Genomic DNA, 21,358 nt, shown 5'->3' with positions numbered 1-21,358 from the left:
ACTGGGTGAAGTGCTGTAAGCCATATTCAGAACCTGATGGAAGGTACTATTATCACCACACTCATTCTACAGACAACGAAATCAAGCACCTGAGTGCTAAGTTTTATGAGGTGGTAGAGACAAGGTTTTGATAAAAACCAAAGCTTCTCCTACTTTACCATAGTACCTCCCCACACATTTTCCTCCATTTTGTTAACCATTCACATAAGATTATTAAAGATAACTAATAGGTTTATGTGTTAAAAAGAAGACATCTAATCGGTCTCTCCTTTGTGAGATCATTTTGAGATAAAAGAGAGTACATGGCCGTCCGCATCCTGGAGACTTTGGTCCAGCCTAGAATCTGAGAACAGGACTGGAAGAGGACAACCCTTTTGTGACTTGGTTTGTGACAACTCATCCTCACAGATGACTTTCTACCTTGAACCCAAAGGTACATAAACTGAGAACTAAAAATTAAAACCTGGGAGCTCCTCTTCAATCACCTGTTTCCTGAACTTTTTTCACTTTTTAGTATTTATCTGTTTTCTATTGGGGTTCCCAACTAGGTACTGATAAAGAGTTCACCTTAAAACTTCGCTCCATCCATCCATCCATCCACTTACCCACCTATTCCCCAATGGCTTCCATAAAAGATTGAGTCAACATGTAATGATAACTCATGCTACTACCCATTTTCGTGGCCTTTCTCATAATTATTATGTCTCCTGTAAGAGATACTGCTTTGGGACAAACGTCGACTTTTTTTAGGCTAGTATGAGGATAGAAAAGAGAAGCAGGTGGTGAAGGAATGGAAGCACTGTAAACACTCACAACCAAAACTGGTTGATGAAAGTTTTTAAAGACTGTTTTTTTAATGTTCAGGATACTTATATTTATGGATTATGGATTTTTTTAAATGCCCAAAGGCAGCTAAAACTCACAAAGATGCAAAGAATAGAAATTATTCACATTTTATAAAAAAGAACATAGAAAAAAGCAAGGGTCAAATGACTTATGCATGGTACCCAGAATTCAACAGCCCGAGCCAGGACTTAGAATTCCTCACTATGACTTTTCTAGTAAGATTATTAAGCTCAGCTGCTGCCTTCAATACTTGTTTCCATAGACATTACTAAGAAAGCATTTTACTTTGGCATTTTTGTAATATGGCACCATTTATAGCTGTCTTCACTCATAATACCCTTACTAAACAACCATCTTCAGGGTTGGCGGTATACCCAAGGAGGGTCAGCCTGGTTTACTAGTGGCTAATGATTGAGACAAAAGTTGACTTATGTCATTTTTTTCTTGCATTTTCTGGATTTAGAAGATAAACCATGCCCACATTTCTAATTCAGCCAAACATAAATTTTTCTGACACACATACAAAATCTCAAGAAGTGTAAAGGTTTCCATCACCAAATCTACTCTTCTATCACTTTTGGATAATAAAGCAGACAATCTAATGATTCCACAAACTTGTAGTGTGTGATTTTTTTTTTTTTTTTCCTGTTTAGACCAAGTTTTTCCAAAGAATGATCTAATTCATTTTAGGCTGAGAGTAATCCCTATGTTAAAAAAGAAAATTATAATTTTTTTGCTTTTTGCTGAAATACCTCAAGAATAATAAAAAATACTGAATTCACCTAAGCTAAGGAAAATAGGAGACTTTTCACTTAATGTACTTCAGGAAATTCAAATATTGGAATAATCACAAAAACAAGAATGTTAGCCACAAAAGAGAACTTTATGTAAAAATCAATCTCAGATCCACAGGTGTAAGAGAACATCCCAAAGGCGAAAGCACCTTTTCCAGAACCGCTCCCAGGATAGTCAGTACCGATTTCGAAACTGGTTGCTTAGGTCTTGGAGGTCTAGTACTAGGGTGTCCATAGCTGCTATTTCGTCAGCTAAATCCCCGGAAATTTCTCCACTGGCCACATCTGTAAAAAGTTGCTGCAGCATAAAGAACAAAGCAGAACTATCAAAACAACGAAAATCTCTTTAAAATAATATAGACAGAGTACAGAACTAAAACTCCTTTGCATAATAATACCGCAACATTATAGCAGCAAGGGCAGTGTTTGTGCTGCTCACCACCCTGGAAAAGTATGAGCTGCAACAGTTAAGGGATGAATGGAAGAAGCACAACAGGCCTGAACTTGTAAATTCAAATGAGTGCTGCCCTTCATAATGGCTGCGTGAATATGATTAGTAAGTTCAGTGTCACAGGATGGTTTTTGGATGAAGGGATATTATTCATCCAAACAAAACAACCCTATTCACTGTGTACACAAACAAAAAATATATTTTAATTCACATTCATATAAATCAGATCCTTTATGCTAATTACTTGAAAATAATTACAGTTTAGGACTGAGAGGTCACAAAGATGATCAAGATTTGGTAAAAACAAAAGACCCAGCAAAAATAAAATAAAAATGAATGCACCCCCTCCTGTAAAAGGAACTGCCTTGGGCAGCACACTGCAGCCTATGTGCGTCAGCACGTCCCCCGGTTCCGCAGCTGCCCTTCTAGTGCCTGCTGGGCCAGGAGCTCGTGATTGGCAGGCTCCTCACCTCCCAGCACTGCCCACAGGTTGCCAAACCTGAGTCACTTGTCTACCTTAACAATGTTTGTCAAATCCACATACAACCTACTTACTATTTTTTCTCTAAATTAATTTTCACATAGTAAGTCTTTTTTCAAAGGAAACATTTTACTAGTAGCATTACTGTAAATGAGAAATAGGCTAAATAATCTTCGTGAAACTGTAAGTCTGATGTGTAAGCCAGTTATACTTTTTCTAATATGCATTGAAATAAATATATATTAAAATCCTAAGGTTACTCAAGTGCTACCAGTGCATATATGCCGCACTTTGGGAAAAGTGATAATAAAAGAAGAGCATTGTTTTAATTTAATATAGAGAAAGCATTAAGGGAATTTAATTTACAGAAAGCATTAAGGGCTGGACTGTAAGTATTAATTTCTAAGAGCCCTAACTAAGCCACATTTAGGGTGGTCTAGCCATTGGGCCAATAAAATCTTCATCAGTACAAGTAACTAACTACCTGGGAACTAATATAAAAAATGTAATGTGGGCCTAAAATTAGCCCTGATGTAAAGGAAGATTTAAGAGCACGGCAGATACTACAGCCTTCTCTGTAGGACAGCCGAGTTAACCCACGTCCGCCTCACCTTTGCTTTAGAAGACAGGCCCCGTAAGTTGAGCCGAGCTGAAGAAAGCACCTGCACAGCCTCCTGGGGACTGGATTTGCTTTCACTGCATTTCACAGCCACTGGAAGAAAAAAACAGGGAAACATCCATAAAAATTGCTGCTGATCATTCACAGGTAAAAAAACAAACAAAAAAAACCTCACAATTACTTAAGAGTTTAAAGTAACAGATTTGAGAAATATTTCTCATGGAAAGTTTTTAATTTGGCAAAAGGATAATAATTATGAGCATAATCCTCCCCTTTGTCTTTCTTTGAGAAGGATAACTTATTGGTAAAAAGAGAATTTTGAGAAAAATAGGTAAATTTTGGTGAATTGCAGATCATTGGGAAGAGACCCTCTGAAACACACACACACACACACATCAGAGACATGATACTCTCAGTGTGGCTTCCCCAAGGACTCACTGCTGATGATACTAGCCCAAGGAAGTGGCATGAGAGAGATTCACAGCTCGGTTCCTACTGCGATTTCACACTCAGGGTTTACACCCCCGTCCGGGAGAACTGATAATCAACAACCGATGTGCCTGCACTTGGGATGGAACCGCAGCTCCCCATTTGCTGTAACTATCAGTTGCAGAAGAATTTAGAGGACTTTAGGATGAGTTCACAGTCCTTGTGATTCAGTTCTTAACATTGTGGTTTGAACTGTAATCCCAGGGCATCAAAGACCCATAATCAAATCTATATCTATAAAAGGCTAAGTGACCGACCATATGTCCGCCCGCCCGACCGGCCGGTACATATGATGCACACTGACAATTTAAAAATAAACGCTGACTCGCGCATATAAAGCTCTCATTGGCGCCAATCACACACGCATGTTAAGATCTGTCATTATCAATCGTGAATTTGGTTGTTTTTGGTGACGTTCAGAAGCTGAAAGAAAGCGGCAGCAGCAACAGAATACTGGTGTGTCGGAAGACCAACAATCAGCATCTGACACTGGCCTCCCATTTAAATTGATTCAAAGACAGTTTCCCATGATGCCAGCATTTGCAATGACTGTTAATAAATCACAAGGACAAACTCTAGACAGAGTAGGAATATTCCTACCTGACCCATTTTCGGACATGGTCAGTTATATGTTGCTTTCTCTCAAGTTCGAAGAGTGTGTGATGTTAAAGTTGTAAATACTTCATCATAAGGGAAATTAGTCAAGCACTCTGAAAGTGTTTTTACTCTTAATGTGGTATACAGGGAGATATTAGATTAAGTTTAATCTATCAGTCATTGTTTTTATCAATGTTTTTATATCATGTTTTTGTTGTTTTTATATGTCTCTGTTGTTATATCATGTTGTTATTGTTTATTTATTAATCAATTTATATATTATTTTCATATACATTTTACTAATTTTCTTTCATCTCTGACACTTCTATTATAGAGAAAGGGTGAATAGTGATATTAAAATATTTCTTCTAATTAATTTCTTTTCAATGTGTACGAATCTGTGCACTGGGCTACTAGTATAAATATAAAAATGCATCACCAAATTATTAATGCAAATAATTAAAAACAGCCTTTATCTGGAATATATTTACCACATAGGTATACAACTTTACATATAAGGTTACTTCTCCCCTCAAATATCACCCATTACATTTCTCAAGGCTATTTGGTTATACTTTTTATTTCTTTTATATATGTAACAGCTCTTTGTACAGTGCTCTGAGTTCCAGAAATCTACATATTTTATGAATAAATATTTTCATCTATAAAGGAAGACTATGTATGAGTCAGGAAAGGTTAACAGATATCCTTAATACTATATATCAATGCAAAAGACTGTGACCTGAAGGTTAACTACCATTGTAAGGGTTTTTCATATCTCTAAAGTTTCTAATACCAGTCACTTATTCAAATGGAATTTAAGCCTCTATCCTGTCTTCTTGTTGCTCGCAAGTGCCTACTACATAGTAGTTGGTCTATAAATGTTTGCTGAATACAACAATTTCAATACAATTTGAAACTATTTGTAGTGACACTTTACTCTTAACTACTACTTTCTCTTATCAGTAAAAATACATTCTAATATGCCATGGATGGCAAACGTTACATCAATACCATGTGCAAGTTCTAAGGCTCTCCGAACCAGTTCCTTAAATGATGCAATATCTTTCTCCCAGCCACTGGACTGTGTGTCACACTTGTAGGCCTTAGAGAGATAGTTGAACGCCTGAGGAAAAAAGAACAACAATTCAGAATAACAAACAGAATTCACATTTCAAACTGTTCCCTGGAAGTCGCACGGAACTAACTGCAACTTGAAAACCAGCACCTGTGGGACACAGCACAGTCTCCCTCATTCTCATCAAAGAAGGGGCACGGATGCTCATCCAACAGCAATCAGCATGAAAAAACGTCACATGACACTGGACCAAGACACTTCCCTTCAAACAGAAATTTACAAATGCCCAATTTGGCGGTCTACAAAGAGTATACACACTTCCTTAGCATTCGTAGCCATTAGCTTAAGAGACCAGCTAAGAGAAGGAGGTGTGAAGTTGGTGAAACTACAGAATTACTGAGAGGTGTGAAAACTCACAAGAAGCAGAGGGGTGGGAGGACGATAAGGACACATAAGTAATACCTTAATCACTAAAGAAAATTAAAAAAAAAAAACACTAAAAGAGGGGAGACAGAGAGGATGTAGGAATTCACATAATTTGAACCATTAACTTGAAAGTTATAACTGAAATTTAAAATCAGCATAAGCTTAGTATTAGTATTTAATAATTAGTATTTGGTAATTAATATTAATATTGGTACATCCATATATGTATGTGTGCAATTGTGCATGATATGTATCTTTATACTGAAAGAAAAACTCTAGAAAAATTACATATTTCTTATTCATTGACATATTTCATTAATTTAACTTAAATAATTTGTTGTCTTTTTAAATTTTTGAGATAAATATTCAATTTGGGTTCTCTCTAATCTAGATAGTCCTCAGTTGACACTTCTACCAAAATCCTGGTACTCTGAGTTCACAAGTCAGCAAACAATAAAAATAGTGACATGTAAAAAACAAAACAAAAAAACTCACAAGAATTTAAGACACTTCTTTCACAACCTGATTCTTGAGGGAGAAGTCACAGATGAGAGAATTCAGAGTAACCTTAATTCCATATAGACAAGGGAGCAGGGAATTCAAGGAGACTGGGAAGGACAGACGGCAGAAGTGGGTGCGAAAGTGTGAGTATGTGTTCTCCAGGTGACAGGCACTGGGAGAAGCCGGCTGGGTAGGCCGAGGGAGGAGAGAGTGGCTATGGATCCCACAGATGAGCTGTACTGTGGCTAATTCCAAACTCACGTGGGACCACATTTGATTTGTTGTGGATGTTTGAGAAGAACACAATTGTTCCCAACTTGGAAACTCCGGAGGCCCCTGCAAGGTCTAAGATAGGAGGCCAAAGGCACAACTGGAGTGTAAGTGGTGCCCGTGAGACAGCAGGGCAACCTCCACCAAGCTCTTCTCCAATACATATTCCTATCGATTCCTCCTCTTTTTTCCCTTTCACAGTCCCCATTGCAGATTTAAACACCCTTTTGTCCTTGTACCCAATCTACCTTAGTCCTTAGCAATGAGCCTGCAGCAAGGGTACAGAAGACATGATGAGCCAGCTGTTTGCCACAGCTCTGGTAGGTAGGGAAGCTGCTTAGAGAGACCCTTTGGCAGGAAACAGAGAACATTTATATAAGAAAAATTCATGGACAGAGAAAAGATGAATGCTTACAAGTCTTAACCTGCCCACAATTCAAAGTGCTTATGTTAAAGACTGAATCAAAACTGGAGCGTATTAATCTTATCTTACAAATCATTAAACGTTTTCTCCAACCATGAAAAAAGCAGATCCACTAGACATATCTCCAAACAAGAGCCAGGCGTGAAGAAGGACTCACCTTTTCGTTGTCTTCAGGCTTCTCGCTCTGCCCATCCCCATATACTTGGGCGTACAGCCTCCAGATTTCCCCGTCATTTGTCACTCTTGAAGTTACTCTGCCAAATAACTCCTGCAGCTTTCCTTTGAGGCCGGTTGCGACATCTCCGCTGCGATCAGTCATCCCATTAATCACGGCCCTCACTAGGATTTTAAGGACCTTAAAAATGTGCACAGAAGAAACTGGTAAGCTAGAAACAACCAAACAATAAAAAACGAAGGCAACCATCACCTTCATCAACAACAATGACAAACTTCTTGAGACCTGTTAGAAGATCATCCTTACACGTTCCTCTTTAAAATATGTTTTTATTGATTTCAGAGAGAGGAAGGGAGAGAGAGAGAGAGAAACATTGATGAGAGAGAAACATTGATCAGCTGCCTTGTGCACGCCCCCTCCTGGGGATCAAGCCCACAATCAGGGCATGTGCCCTGACCGGAAATCGAACCTGCGACCTCCTGGTGCATGGGACAACGCTCAATCAACCAAGCCACACTGGCGGGGCTCATCCTTCCACTTCTAAAAAAACAAAGTAAGCCATCCTGAGTCACTCTGCAGAACGACATGCTGACTACCTCTCAGGCCTCCCAGAGGGCCCTTCTTTCCCAGGGCACTGTGCTCAGTGCTCCTTCCTCCTCATCCTGAGTGCTCTCCGAATGACCTGACCCACACCTGTAGCTTCACAGATTTTACCCAGTCTCCTCTGGCAGTGTCGGCACAGCTCCAGCCCAACTCCTCTCCAGGGCTCCATGATGGTGGGCCTCCTACCTTCCAGCACGTCCTGTCAACGTCTCACACTCCCTCTACCCGAGAGTGAAACACTGATCCCACATCTCTTCCTCAACCAGGTCCTGGCTCTTCCTAAGTGCTGAACGATTAACTGCTAATGCATCTGCATTAGGCATGCGGGGTACCCAGAAAGTATCTCTTGTCCTTCTAACTACCCAGGTCCGCTCACCACTTGTCCACTTCTTGGCTATCTTGCTTTCATTTGTTTACACATTCTATCCCAGATGCTTTGGGTGCGGACAGATGGGCTGAGCCCCAGAGCAGGTTACATATCTGTCATATCTATATAAGACAACGTGTCTCAAGACAGCTTCCTAGAAGCATAGAAAGTGCCTCTTCAATCATCAACTGCTGTAATGGGGGATCCACTAAAGAATCAGCTTGACCGTGCCCACGGGCCAACAGCACTGGCATCACCCAGGAGCTTGACAGATACCCATCCTGGATGGAGATGTCGATCCATCTGGGACTGAGATTCTGCATTTCTAACAAGCCCGGAGGTGATGCTGATGCTGATGGTCTGCAGACCACACTGTGAGTAGCAAGGTTCCAAGAGAGGCTGCCCACATCTTTATTCTTACTTTGTACCTCAGGAAGAGGACCATGTTTCATCAGCTTATATCACAGGGTCTAACGCAGAGCCTGGCACACAGCACAGCCTCATTAAATACCTGTGCCTGAAAGAAAGGCTGAATGAACACACCTCTTTCAGAAAGTGTGGCTAACAGACATGCAAGCAGTGTGTCACCTTGCACATGCGTTCTGATCCAGGCATGAGATGTGGCTGAGGATATTAGGCTCCTCTGGACCATGAACACTTAGGAAGGTGAGCTCAGGCTTATGGTCCTAATTATACACAGTGATAAAACTCCACAGGAGAACATTCAATTGTGCTTTTTCTTTGTTTGGACAAGGAACATTATCTCTGCCTATAAATTCACATTACAATCTCACGTGTGTAGTTAAATCTGAAAGTAACAATACAGAAGGAAATGTGTGAATATGCACCACTTATTTTAAATACTCATTCTGTAAACATTTCAAGAATGAACATGGTTTGAAAGTGATGGCCTATTAAAATAATAATTAACATGTACAAAAGAAGCACACTAAAATAGTAAAATACTTGATTTTTTCTGGGATCTCACAGTTGGTCCAACATCTCCCCTCACTGTAGGCTACATGAGGGGACAATGGAAAGAGGGGGGACTGCATTCTCCCTAAAAAGGAGCATGGTGGTTGTGGTGAGTAGAATAGTGTCCTCCAAATTCCTGTCCATACAGAACCCCAGACTGTGACTTCATTTGGAAACAGGGTCTTTGCAAATATAATTAGACAGGTTGAAGCCATACTAGATTAGGTGGGCCCTAAAGCCAATGACTAGTGTTCTTATAAAGCAGCGAGGACACACAGACACAGAGGAGGAGGTGAAGAAGTGGGTGAAGAGGGAAGCAGAGACAGAATGATGCCGCCATAAGCCAAGGAATGCCAGGAACCACCAGACGCCGGGAGAAGCCTTCAGAGGGAGCAATGACACATCCAACATCTTGATTTTGGATTCTAGCCTTCAGAACTGAATGGAGAGAATAAATTTCTGTTGTATGAAGACACCAAGTTTGTGGTAATTTGTTACAGCAGCCCTAGGAAACTAAGTAGAAAGGCCAAGACAAAATTGAAAACACTGAAATAAACTCTCACCAGGTCACTTACCCGGCTTCTATTAATCATCTTCCAGTTTCAGTGCAGGAAGCACTACATGAATGGCTGTCACATCACAGCCTGCCCCTACGAAGACTGTGACCTCCAGCACCCCACTCACTGGTCAGTCATTCTTTCCTTACGTGCAGAGATTTTAAATATCAAATCTCTCCTTAATGAAGTATGGCATTGTGTCATGATTAAAAATGTTTCCTCCACCCCTAAGCTTAAAAAAATATTTACCATACTCTCTTTTAGTGCTTTTATGATTTTACCTTTTCATTAATGATGATAATGACGATGATGACAGCATAGCAACACTTAAATAACACTTGTTCCAGGCACTATACCAAGCCCTTTACATACATTATGTCATATAATCCTCACAACAACCCTGTGAGGCAAGTACTATTATCATCCCCATTTTATAAAATTAAAGAACAAAGTAGTTGCGGTAACTCGCCCAAGGTCATATAGCTCATGACTGGCAGAGGTAGGCAAAAAGCCCAGGCTGTCTAACTCCAGAATCTATGCTCTTACCTACAACATCATCCTGCTTCTCAAGGCATTTCAATTTAAATATTTAATCCATTTGTGTTTATTTTGGTTTAAGGAGTGATGAAGAGCTTCCATTTTTGGTCCCAAATACTTGGCCAACTATTCCAATACATATTGAATATTCCAATTTTATCCCACAGATTTAAATGCCATCCTTATTATACACTAAATTCTCACACTTATTTGAGTCTGTTCCTGAATCCTTTTTTCTATCCCATTTAACATTTCATTCCTGTAGCAGATGTTAACTCTTTATATAACAAGGATATTCTTAGGTTTTTATCTTCCTCTTGGTTACAAATATTTTTGTCACATATTTTTTTAATGAAGTCATAAAAATTCCTTTAGCTTTCTTTTTTTTTTGTTTCAAAGTTTAGAAAAGTTGGTAAGTATCCACTTCTATTCCTAATTTTTCTGAGATGAAACATATTTAGCATATATTTAGTCCATCTGAAATTCATTTGGTATATCATAAAATACTCTAAGTATATTTTTTAATCCGGATTCTTAGAGGGATTTCATTGTCATCAGTATAAACAGCCCTGTACTCTGTCGCATGACTGATGCCCCATAATGACTTCTGCATCCCTAACCTGCACCTCTAATTCATTTCAGTGATAGAGAACTTTTGTTTCGTTCTCTGTCCTAAGCCTATTTCTCACCTCCTTTTTAGCCCAAGCTTGGAGGATGCAGCAAGTAGACAATAATGGCAGGGAACCATCACCAGCCCCTGAAGAAAGCTGACATTTTCTCACATGGAGAAGCAATTCTCATATCAATGCTGAAGAGTCTCCACTAAAAGAAGTGTAACTATCTCCAGCACAAACCTTGAAGTCCTTGGCCAAGTCTCACCAAAATCTTGGCCAAAAGCACAAGGTGTTGGCCTTTGAATCCTGGAGGCCTTCAAAGCAAGAAGGAATCGGTTGCCTTAGGTACAGTTACAAAAGCATCTAGAAGGGCTCGAGGCCAGGCACAGAGCCATTTCCCGCTCCCCGGCTTGGCTAACCCCCTGCTCCACTTGGATTTCTCCAAAGAACTGGCTCTGTTTCCTGGTCTGATAACCCTGACCCCTGCTCCCCTACACCTTGGTTACCAGAGTGCAATAGGCAGTTAAACACTTTCTTTTTCACTTCTTCAGGGGAAAAAAACCCTTAGCGTGTGGAAAAGACACACACAAGCTTTAGGGTAAACAGACCAGACGCCAGACTCTGAGGCTCGGCTTTCCTACCTGTGAGCTGTGAGACATCGGCCTGATTGTTCCCCCTGCTGAGCCTCAGACACGGCGCCAGCTAAATGGAAACCATCCTATTCTACAGAGAGTATTTGTGTCAACATGTTCCTCTGTCCCCTTTTCTTTCAGGTAATGCTCAGCCACCACTTGTTTCAGGACTTCAGTTTGTTGGCAACCTGCCCCACCCACATGTACACTACCTCCCTCCTTCCCCAAAGAAAAAGCCACACAAAGAACATCTATATAGAAGACATAACATATGTATTTATATGACACTCAAGATTCTATTTATATGACATTCAAGAAAGAGCAAAGTTGAACTGTGGTGACAGAAATCAGAAACTGTGGTGGCTGAGGGGAGGGCGGGGGGGCTCAGTGACTGGAAGGGGCACGTGAGAGCTTCTGTGATGACAATGTTCCTATCTGTTTTGGGGAGTGGTTGCATAAGAGTATGTCCTGGTCAAAACACAGCAAATGTACACTTAAGATCTGTGCATTTTATTACATATAAATCTGACACCAATTTGAAAAAAAGACTCTGTTAGCTATAGTTCACATGCACACTAATATGATGGGGAAATGTGCTTTTTAACATAAATCTTCCCACAGACTTTAAGGCAACACAAGGAGAAACGGGCCTGCCTAAGCGTGGTGCCGGCTATGTGACTGGTCAAGGAGTAGAACCTCCCTGGGTCACCAGTCATCTACTGCAAAATGAGGAATACTCAGTATCCTCCTCAAATACTGTATGTTCTAAAAGGCTACCCATGTAAGTTCTAGGACACAGTAAGCACTCAATATATGTTAATCCCCTTCCCTTCCATTTATAAACAGCAAATGGGGTATAATAATGCAGTATTTCAATTCTTTTCCCCAAGTGCCAAGTTATCAAAGGAGGAAGAAGAGGATGGAAAGGAGAATGGGGGAGGGGGGGAGGGGAAACAGAGTGAGAAAAAAAAGGGGGAAAAAGAACAAATCAACATTAGAATTACCCTGAGGAAAGAAGCATAAATAAATACAAGGACTACAAGGATATTCATGGCATTATTTACAATAGCAGAAAACTGAAAAACTGAATAGGAACTAACTATGCAGTTACTTAAAAATTAGTTTTATGATAGATTAATACAAATATGTATAATCTAGATATGAACTATTATAGAAAAGCATTTCTGAGCTATACTAATTTATGCATCAGTCAAAATTAAGACAGAGAAAAAAGTCATTACAAATAGTGGGGGGAAAAGAATAATCCGTAGCTAATTTACCCTACGTCTGTATTAAAATGAGTGTGAATTTACACACACACAAAAGTTAAAACAACAATAATCACATCTATAAAGAAGTAGAAAAAGAATAGATAAAAAGAATTTTAAAGCAAATTAAAATAGAATGGGGTCAGGTAGTGTCAAACATAAGAATATCAGAGTTTTTTTTTTGAAAGACACCTGTTGCTGAACTTAGAGTCAAATTAAGTTAAATTATTTTAGCCAAGATAAAAATATTCCAGACAATCTATCAATCGTCACTGACTAGTTGTCATAAAGTTGGTGACAGAAATATGCAATGAAGCTAAATATGACTGAGCCTATCACTAGCCATCAAGACTTTCCCTCAATGATGACTTACCTACTCACTATGAAGTGATCCTGCCCATACCTGCAGAGGAGTAAACACTGCCACCAGCATCCTATGATACTTCTAAAAAGAGCTATTAACAGGGCCTGGTGTAAACTGAAAATTTTCCTGTTTATAATCAAGGAAACAATTTATATCCTTTAATCAAGTATTAATACCAAACACAAACCAATATAACAAAATATTAATATCCTACCTGAACATCTTTGTATTTGTCTCTTAAGTCCAAGAGCCGGTGATAAGCTTTAATGGCTTCTGAAAATTCCCCAACATCAACGCTAGTGAGAATGTAGTTTTCCCAGATCTGCCAGTGTTCATAGTTGCACTTGAGGGCTTCTTGCAAAGTTCTAAAAGCTTTCACTCTATTGAAGGTCCAAGTTGAAAGAGAACAATATGAATAACTACAGCTAAATAAACCATAGCTACTAGGTAAGTGTATAAAGTATGGATGTGGACTGTCAGTCCTTAATTATTCATGTAATAAATAGAATTAGAGGCCCAACCACCTCAAATTTCCCTACAATTTTTTAAAATTTTAAAAGAAGCATGAAATTAAAAACAAACAAAAAACAGGTAGAAATAAAACAAGCATTTGGAAAGAAGTGTGCCCATGTTATCAGTGATTTCCTGGCCTCAGAATTTTTGCAATGAAATTCTTTTTTGGTAAATATGGCTTCTTTAGAAGGAACTTCAATTCAGGATTCACTTATCAAAGCCACATGGTAGGAATACTGCAGGATGAAAGTTGTATAGGAAGACGGAAAGATTTCCCAAGGGACTGGAAGGGACATAATGTCGAGGGGAATCGGATGACACAGAGAAAAGAACTTTAATGAAGAACCTTGTGATGGCAAAGGGATAGACAAGATAGCTTGAAGAGTCACTGTACGGCATGGATAGGATTCTTTTGAGAGGAACAGTAATAATTTACCCCTGAGTCAAAAATTACTCTTGTCTGCAGTAGCAGCAAAGAAAGAAAAGAATAAAAAGCTAAGAATGAAGGAATGATTTACCTCTGAACTTAAAATCCCACTTTTACACCAAAACCTATTCATGGAGCTGCATGCAGACAAGAAAGCATCAAAAAGAAGTTGAGAAACAATGTGTAAAAACTCCTAAGAAATCCTCATGCAAAATTATCAGGGTTACTAGAAAAACCCACTGAGATCATTCTACAACTATGGCAGGGATTTCCCTCGACCCTCGCTTTCAATCAAAAGGGTCTCTAGTGAGTTTTAACACAATCAGTTGCAATCAAGAACATAATATTATTTTCTGAAGAGAATAGTAGAACAAATAATCCTTTATTTTTGTAGACTGTCATCCAAGAGCAGCGGAAGCATTTCATGATCTCAATGCAATGTGGACTTAATGATATCATTAGAAATATCTTGTGAATCCACAAAGAAAAATTAAATTAAGTTTGAAAATAAGGCCAAATGAAAATAGAAATATATCCATCCTTTAATTCATTCATTGCAGCTCAGGTAACAGCAATCCTGGTCTCTGTTCTTTCCTGGGCTCTCTCTGTGGCCAATCAACAAGCCCATCTGGTTGTCCCCTTTATAAACTGGCATCTGCCCCTTCTTTTTCCAGCCTAGTTATCTCCTGCCTGGATTGTTACAACAGCTGTCTCCTAACTGGTTTCCCAGCCCGCAGTTTCCTCTCCAGTCAGTCTCATACACTGCCACCAGATAAATCTTCCCAAAAAGCTCTTTCTTCATGAAATTACCCCACTGAAATCTTGGCATCCAATTTCCAACAGAATAGTCTTAACTTGTTAGTCAGATAATCAGAGCATACTGCAACCTGACCCCAAATGACCTTTTCAACCTTATTCTGGAGTCCATAGCTGATTCTCTCTTCCTCTCTCCTCAGGCGTTGCTTTCACTTCTGTCACTCTGCATTGGATCCAATTCCCCTTGGCCGAATGGCTTTCCTCTGTGCCCTCTACTCATTCTTCAAAGTTTAGCTTGGTTCCAATACTCTCTCAGAAGCGTTTCTGAACTCGGGTTGTACACCTTCTCTCTTCTGAGATGTCTGGCACACAATACATGTTCTACAAATGCCACCCACTACATTATAATCCTCTTTGTACGTCTCAGTTAATATTTACCACATACTACCTACATTATTAATCAATTTTTAATAATATGGCATAATATTTTATTTTTTTACACCTACACTCCCTAAAGACATTGGTTCGTATTTCCATTTCTCAATCATGTCTAGAACACAGCAAGTAATCAATAAGAATCTATCAATTGAATTGACCAACTGAAGGCATGCTTGCTTTTCTCATGTAAGGAAGTTTAGGATGTAAAACTTCAGTAGCTAGTAAAGATTTCAAATAATATTTCTTATTTTATTACACATTAAATGTTTTCAAGAAATAAACTACATTTAGAAGTCAAATGCTATAAGGCACAATGCCTCAGTATTCAGTTGAAGAAAATCTCATTCATTTATTTGGAAGCAAAGTTCTTCATATTTGTCTGATGTACTTACTTTTGTTTTAATCGGATATAGGAAGTTGATAAATTGTTCCAAGCTTCAGCATTCTGAAATGACAGAGAACCCAGTTATAGACTATTCTCATTCAGGTAAAATAATTGCTACAACCAAAAATATAACATATTTTCCTAGTCCAAGATGTGCTCTTTACAATCACAATTTTCACTAAGGTATATTTAAAGGTGTATGAGAAAAATGAAGTAAATTAAATGTAACTTTTATAATTTAGCATGAAAAAGTCACAAAAATAGTCAACAAATTGATATAACTATTAAAGTACTAATTTAGAATTTAGTTAAGATTTTATTTCTACATTTAGATTTACAAAACAGTGGGACAATTTACAATATAATTTATACCACATATAGATTTGCTGCAAACCCAAGGTATTCAGAATATTGTTTTTCCTATCTTAAAAGGCTCTGCTATTTTACCGTCATCCTTTATCAGATAGAAGAATAAGGGAGTGTGTGTTCCAGTATTATTCCTAAGCATTTCACCAAACACATTTCTCTACCTATTCCTCTATTCAATGACAAAAATAAATTAAAACTTTTATATAAATGTTGATTCTAACAAGAATGATATGAATGTTTGTTCCTCTTTGTTCTACATTTTATAAAACACAGAGTATGTAATTCTCAATTTCCATACATATGATTTAAAAATTACAAGGCAATGTGGACCTGTTTGCAGACATAGCAGTTAGTACCAGAGTGGACTTATCACCATAAAAAGCTACAAACTGGACAAAACTTTAGAAAACTGTTTTTAAGAAGTTGGACAACAGCCTGGTCACAGGACTGTGATCCCTGAGACAGGGTAAACAACTGAGGTATCTCAACAGTCAACCTAGACTTCTAACCAGAGGCACTTCCAGAGAGGCAGAAACCAAACAAAGCAGAGCAAGTCTAGAAGAAGAGTGCAAAGTTCAGGGTTGAAAATTTGGCTGGAATGTGCAGGGCAAAATACCAGGAAAGAGAGATCTGCAGAGAAAATAAGCTCCAGAAATCTCAGTGAGCATCTCATTGAGTCCTTGGCTGAATACTAAGCTGTACATGTGCAGGGCAAAACTTCTTGAGGCCAGGCAGAGAACAACTCCAGAAAGCTGTGAGCTGGACGGAATTCTGGACGTCACACAGTGCTAGGAGTTATTCAAGTTCTAAATAACCAGGTGGAGAATGCTTAAGGCATTGAGCACCCATGGCATTCAGTACTGGCCCCAAAAGGTTATATCTTAAGAGAAGGGTGATAGCAACTGCAGAAGAAAGACAACTCCAGACCCATCCTAGCAAAGAGTAAAACTGAGCTGATCCACAAAAGTAAATTAACCAAATGCCAAAATAAAACTCTATCTTCCAATGGAAAACCCAGAAACTGAACAACATAGCATCCACAATAAAAAATTGGTAGACATACATGCAAATAAGCAGGAAAATTTATCACCAGCCAAAGGAAAAATCAGTTAAAAGAAATAAGCACAGAAATGAAGGAGATGTTGGAATAAGCACACAAGAACTTCAAAGTGGTTGTTATAAACATGACCAAAGATATGAAGAATCATGAACATAATAAGGGAACATAATTAGAAAATCTCAGCAGAAACATGAAAACTGGGAGAATCGAAGATGGCGGCATAGGTAAACACCGGAGACTGCTGCCGAAAACAACCACTTCAAAAATACAACTAAAAGACGGAACGGACATCAACCAGAACCACAGGAAGGCTGGCTGAGGAGAGACTCTTCAACTAGAAGGAAAAACAACAGCATTACGAGGCTCAGAGGAGGCGCAGTGTGGAAAATTTAAAGGTACGGTGGTGCGGTGGTGCGCGCGCAAAGCGGGCTGGTGGCTGAGGGCGCGGTTGTCGTTTTCAATCAGGAGGGAGTCTCAGACTCTGGGCTACAGATCCGGGCGAGTCTCTAGGGACCCAGACTCAAACGGGAGAAGCGGGACTGTCTGGCTTCGGTCCCTCCGAGGTTTGCAGCAGTTGCTGGGACAGAGAGGCAGAGCCCCTGAGGACGGACTGAGAGCAGCCATAGCTGCTCCCTCCCCCCGCCCTGTTGAGCCCACCCCGCCCAAGCCCTGCGCAGAGCCATTTGCCGATCGCCTCAGGCAAAGGCTAGATTAGCACCTCTCCAGAGGACAGAAATTTTCCATACAGCTGATTCTCACAGCCAGTCGACCTGGTGGTCAAATCCCTCTAGTATTAACTACAACAATTAAGGCTTAACTAGAACAAGACTGTGCACAAAGACCACAAGGGGGTGCACCAAGAAAGCATAAAAGATGCGGAGACAAAAAAACATGACAGAAATGGAGGATATGGAGCTAAAAATCGCAATTTTGAGGGCTTGCAATAAACTTGAGCAGAGCCTCACGAAAACTAATGAGACCCTCGATGCTACGATAAAGAAATTAGAAAGTAAGCATACACGGACTGAAATAAAGAATATTATACCCAATAGCAGACCAGAGGAGCACAAGAATCAAACCAAAGATTTGAAATTCGAAGAAGCAAAAAACACCCAACTGGAAAAGCAAAATGAAAAAAGAATCTGAAAGTGTGAAGATAGTGTAAGGAGCCTCTGGGACAGCTTCAAGCGGACTAATATCAGAATAATAGGGGTGCCAGAAGATGAGAGACAGCAAGATATTGAAAACCTATTTCAAGAAATAATGGCAGAAAACTTCCCCCACCTGGTGAAAGAAATGGACTTACAGGTCCAAGAAGCGCAGAGAACCCCAAACAAAAGGAATCTAAAGAGGACCACACCAAGACACATCATAATTAAAATGCCAAGAGCAAAAGACAAAGAGAGAATCTTAAAAGCAGCAAGAGAAAGAGACTCAATTACCTACAAGGGAATACCCATACGACTGTCAGCTGATTTCTCAACAGAAACTTTGCAGGCCAGAAGGGAATGGCAAGAAATATTCAAAGTGATGAATACCAAGAACCTACAACCAAGATTACTTTATCCAGCAAAGCTATCATTCAGAATTGAAGGTCAGATAAAGAGCTTCACAGATAAGGAAAAGCTAAAGGACTTCATCACCACTAAACCAGTATTATACAAAATACTGAAAGGTATCCTTTAAGAAGAGGAAGAAGAAAAAGGTAAAGATACAAATTGTGAACAACAAACATGCATCTATCAACAAGTGAATCTAAGAATCAAGTGAATAAATAATCTGATGTACAGAATGAACTGGTGATTATAATGAATAAGGGACATAGAAAGGGAAGGGACTGACTATTCTTGGGGGGGAAAGGGGAATGGGAGATTCGGGAAGAGACTGGACAAAAATCATGCACCTATGGATGAGGACAGTGGGTGGGGAGTGAGGGCGGAGGGTGGGGCGGGAACTGGAAGGAGGGGAGTTATGGGGGGGGAAAAAAGAGGAACAAATGTAATCTGAACAATAAAAATTTAATTTTAAAAAAAAAAGAAACATGAAAACTGTAAAAATCAAATGAAAATTTTTGAACTAAAAAAATACATTATCTGAAATGATGTTTAATTTTTTAAGTTGATATATAATTGATATGTAACTCTGTATTCGTTTTAGGTGTATAGCATAATGGTCAAATATATGTAAATATTATGCAATGATTGCCACAATTTTAGTTAACATCCATCATGACACATAGTGTGGTAAGTTTAATGAATAAGTCTTAACAACAGATTGGACATAAATATAAGAGCTAAAACAATAAAACTCTTAGAAGGAAAGAATTTTTGGCCTTTTTTTTTCATAGTGATGAGAACACAACATGGTATCTATGTATCTACCCTGTTTATAAAAATGTAAGTGCGCAATACAGCATGATTAATGTCACCCAGTGTTGTACAGCGGATCTCTTGCACTTATCTTGCATAACTGAAAGTATACACCGATAGGAATTACTGTTTTGAACGCAAGTACAGTTTGAAGAACTTAGAGAATACCCACTTAGAGCTATAATAAGGAAAGAAGACTAAACAAACTTACATCGGGTTCTAGAGTCACACAACGCTGAAACGCCTTTGCCGACCCTCCGTAGTCTTCCAAGGCCAAATAGGCACAGCCGAGAGAAAACCACACCCCGAGCTGCAAGGCCAAAAGTCAGTCATTCAAACACACATTTATAGGCTGTAATGTGAACATTTAAGATACTATCAACAAACACTACTGGAAAGAACACAGAGCTATATAATAAATATTTGCCTTACATTTTATAAGGAACATAAATGTATGGAAATTTAGCAAATGGAGATGAATTTTCCAATATAATTTTCAAAGCTAATGACACTGAAAGCAGGTACAATATCACTGCACATCTTTCGCTGAGCAAGACCACTCTTTGTGTTAACCAAACTCCATGAATGCCAGCCCTGAAATTATGTTTGGGATTAATCTAACATTTTTACTGAGCATCAACTATATAAAAAGTATACAAAGGATTAGCAGATTCACAGCTGGTGAATGAATGTACTACAAACTTAAGGAGAAAAGTTTTTGCTTTCATCTTTAAGACCACAAGGAGCCACACTGCCTACTCTTACCAAGACTCACACTGTCCTAGCATGTATCTGCTTAGGCATGCCTGAAAATAATGTAGAAAAAGTAGGCTCAGAATCTCAGAATGGAAAGCCTGACTTAAGTCAGTAAGATTTGCAAACACAGAGATTTAAAAAACAGGTAAATGAGGAAGTCGCTATTGAAATGACAAAAGAAATCTTTACTTCACAGGATTTCCTTAAAATTCAATAGCCTCTATCAAAGGAAAGATAAAATTGATAAGAATTCAATGAAGTTAGTCAGAAATGCAGCTATTACAGGGGGTTTGCTTTCCTTTCAGATACAGTCAGCACAGCCAGCAGAATGCAGTCCGCTTTCTCGCTGACTTCCAGACCAAGGCAGTGAGCCAGAAGGTGGATTTGGTTGAACACTTCAGGGTGGGAGAGGAAATGAGGTGCTCAGTTATCTGTCCATAGCGTTCCACGGAGGCAGAGTAGGAGGCTACCCCCCCATCTTTCCTCCCAGGGAATTCCCACAAAACTTGTTCCAAATGGCTAGTTGAGGCCTGAAAGTTCTTTAAGCAGATAAAGATTTTTAGCCAGTAATTAGAGGTAAGGCTTAGAAAGCAAACATCCTTGGGCAGTTTATAACACTTCGCCTTGAATTCCCAAAAGGCTATAAATAACTCCTATCAGGAATTGTATAGAGAACAGATGTTGTCAGAGGGATAGGTGACAATTGAGAAAGGGATGGGTGTGTGTTTGGTAGGAGGGCGGAGGAGCAGAGGTAACAGGTTGAAACAAAGTTAGAAATTCACTTTTCTGAATCAAGGGATTTCCAGCAACCTAAAAATTAACTCATTACATTTTGCTTTCGTCTGGTTATTTTTGGAATCAAATGAAAAGAGTTCCAAAGCACCAAACCACATTCACTGAATATGATACTATATGAGAGAGCCTAAAATCTGATGCTAACTTATAAAACAACTAGAAGCCCATTGCATGAAGATTCATGCAAAAGGCCTTCCTTCCCCTGGCTGCCGGCACTGGTTTTCCTCCAGCACCCAGGACCCAGGCCTTTGGTCCGGCCTGCGGCCTCTTCAGTCTTTAGTCTTTGCTCCGCGCCTGCATATGCAAATTAACCACCATATTTGTTGGGTTAATTTGCATAGTCACTCTGATTGGCTGGTGGGTGTAGCAGAGTGACACCAATTTGCAAGTTTCTCTTTTATTAGTGTGGATATACCAAACAA

General features: G+C 39.2%; 1 protein-coding gene across 7 annotated transcripts in view; it reads right to left on the bottom strand.

The window, feature by feature from the left end:
- Window positions 1-1,710: 1,710 nt before the first annotated feature.
- TTC27 (tetratricopeptide repeat domain 27) overlaps window positions 1,711-21,358 on the bottom strand; it is a 98,038-nt gene continuing 78,390 nt past the window's right edge. For 4 of the 7 annotated variants that reach the window (XM_006094358.3, XM_023758616.1, XM_023758617.1 and 1 more), the window contains 7 exons: window positions 19,597-19,695; window positions 15,595-15,647; window positions 13,283-13,448; window positions 7,134-7,331; window positions 5,292-5,403; window positions 3,184-3,284; window positions 1,711-1,938 (listed from right to left, as the gene is read on the bottom strand). In XM_006094358.3, the coding sequence (XP_006094420.1) occupies window positions 1,816-1,938; window positions 3,184-3,284; window positions 5,292-5,403; window positions 7,134-7,331; window positions 13,283-13,448; window positions 15,595-15,647; window positions 19,597-19,695 (852 nt within the window). In that variant the 3' untranslated portion in view covers window positions 1,711-1,815. Of the gene's footprint in view, window positions 1,939-3,183; window positions 3,285-5,291; window positions 5,404-6,800; window positions 6,901-7,133; window positions 7,332-11,927; window positions 12,266-13,282; window positions 13,449-15,594; window positions 15,648-19,596; window positions 19,696-21,358 lie in introns of those variants that run through there. The other 3 variants (XR_002830618.1, XM_023758615.1, XM_023758619.1) reach the window with 3 other exon arrangements.

Source organism: Myotis lucifugus, unplaced genomic scaffold, assembly GCF_000147115.1.
Source record: "Myotis lucifugus unplaced genomic scaffold, Myoluc2.0 scaffold_134, whole genome shotgun sequence".
Taxonomy (NCBI): Eukaryota; Metazoa; Chordata; class Mammalia; order Chiroptera; family Vespertilionidae; genus Myotis; species Myotis lucifugus.
This window is presented reverse-complemented; position numbering and strand designations above follow the sequence as displayed.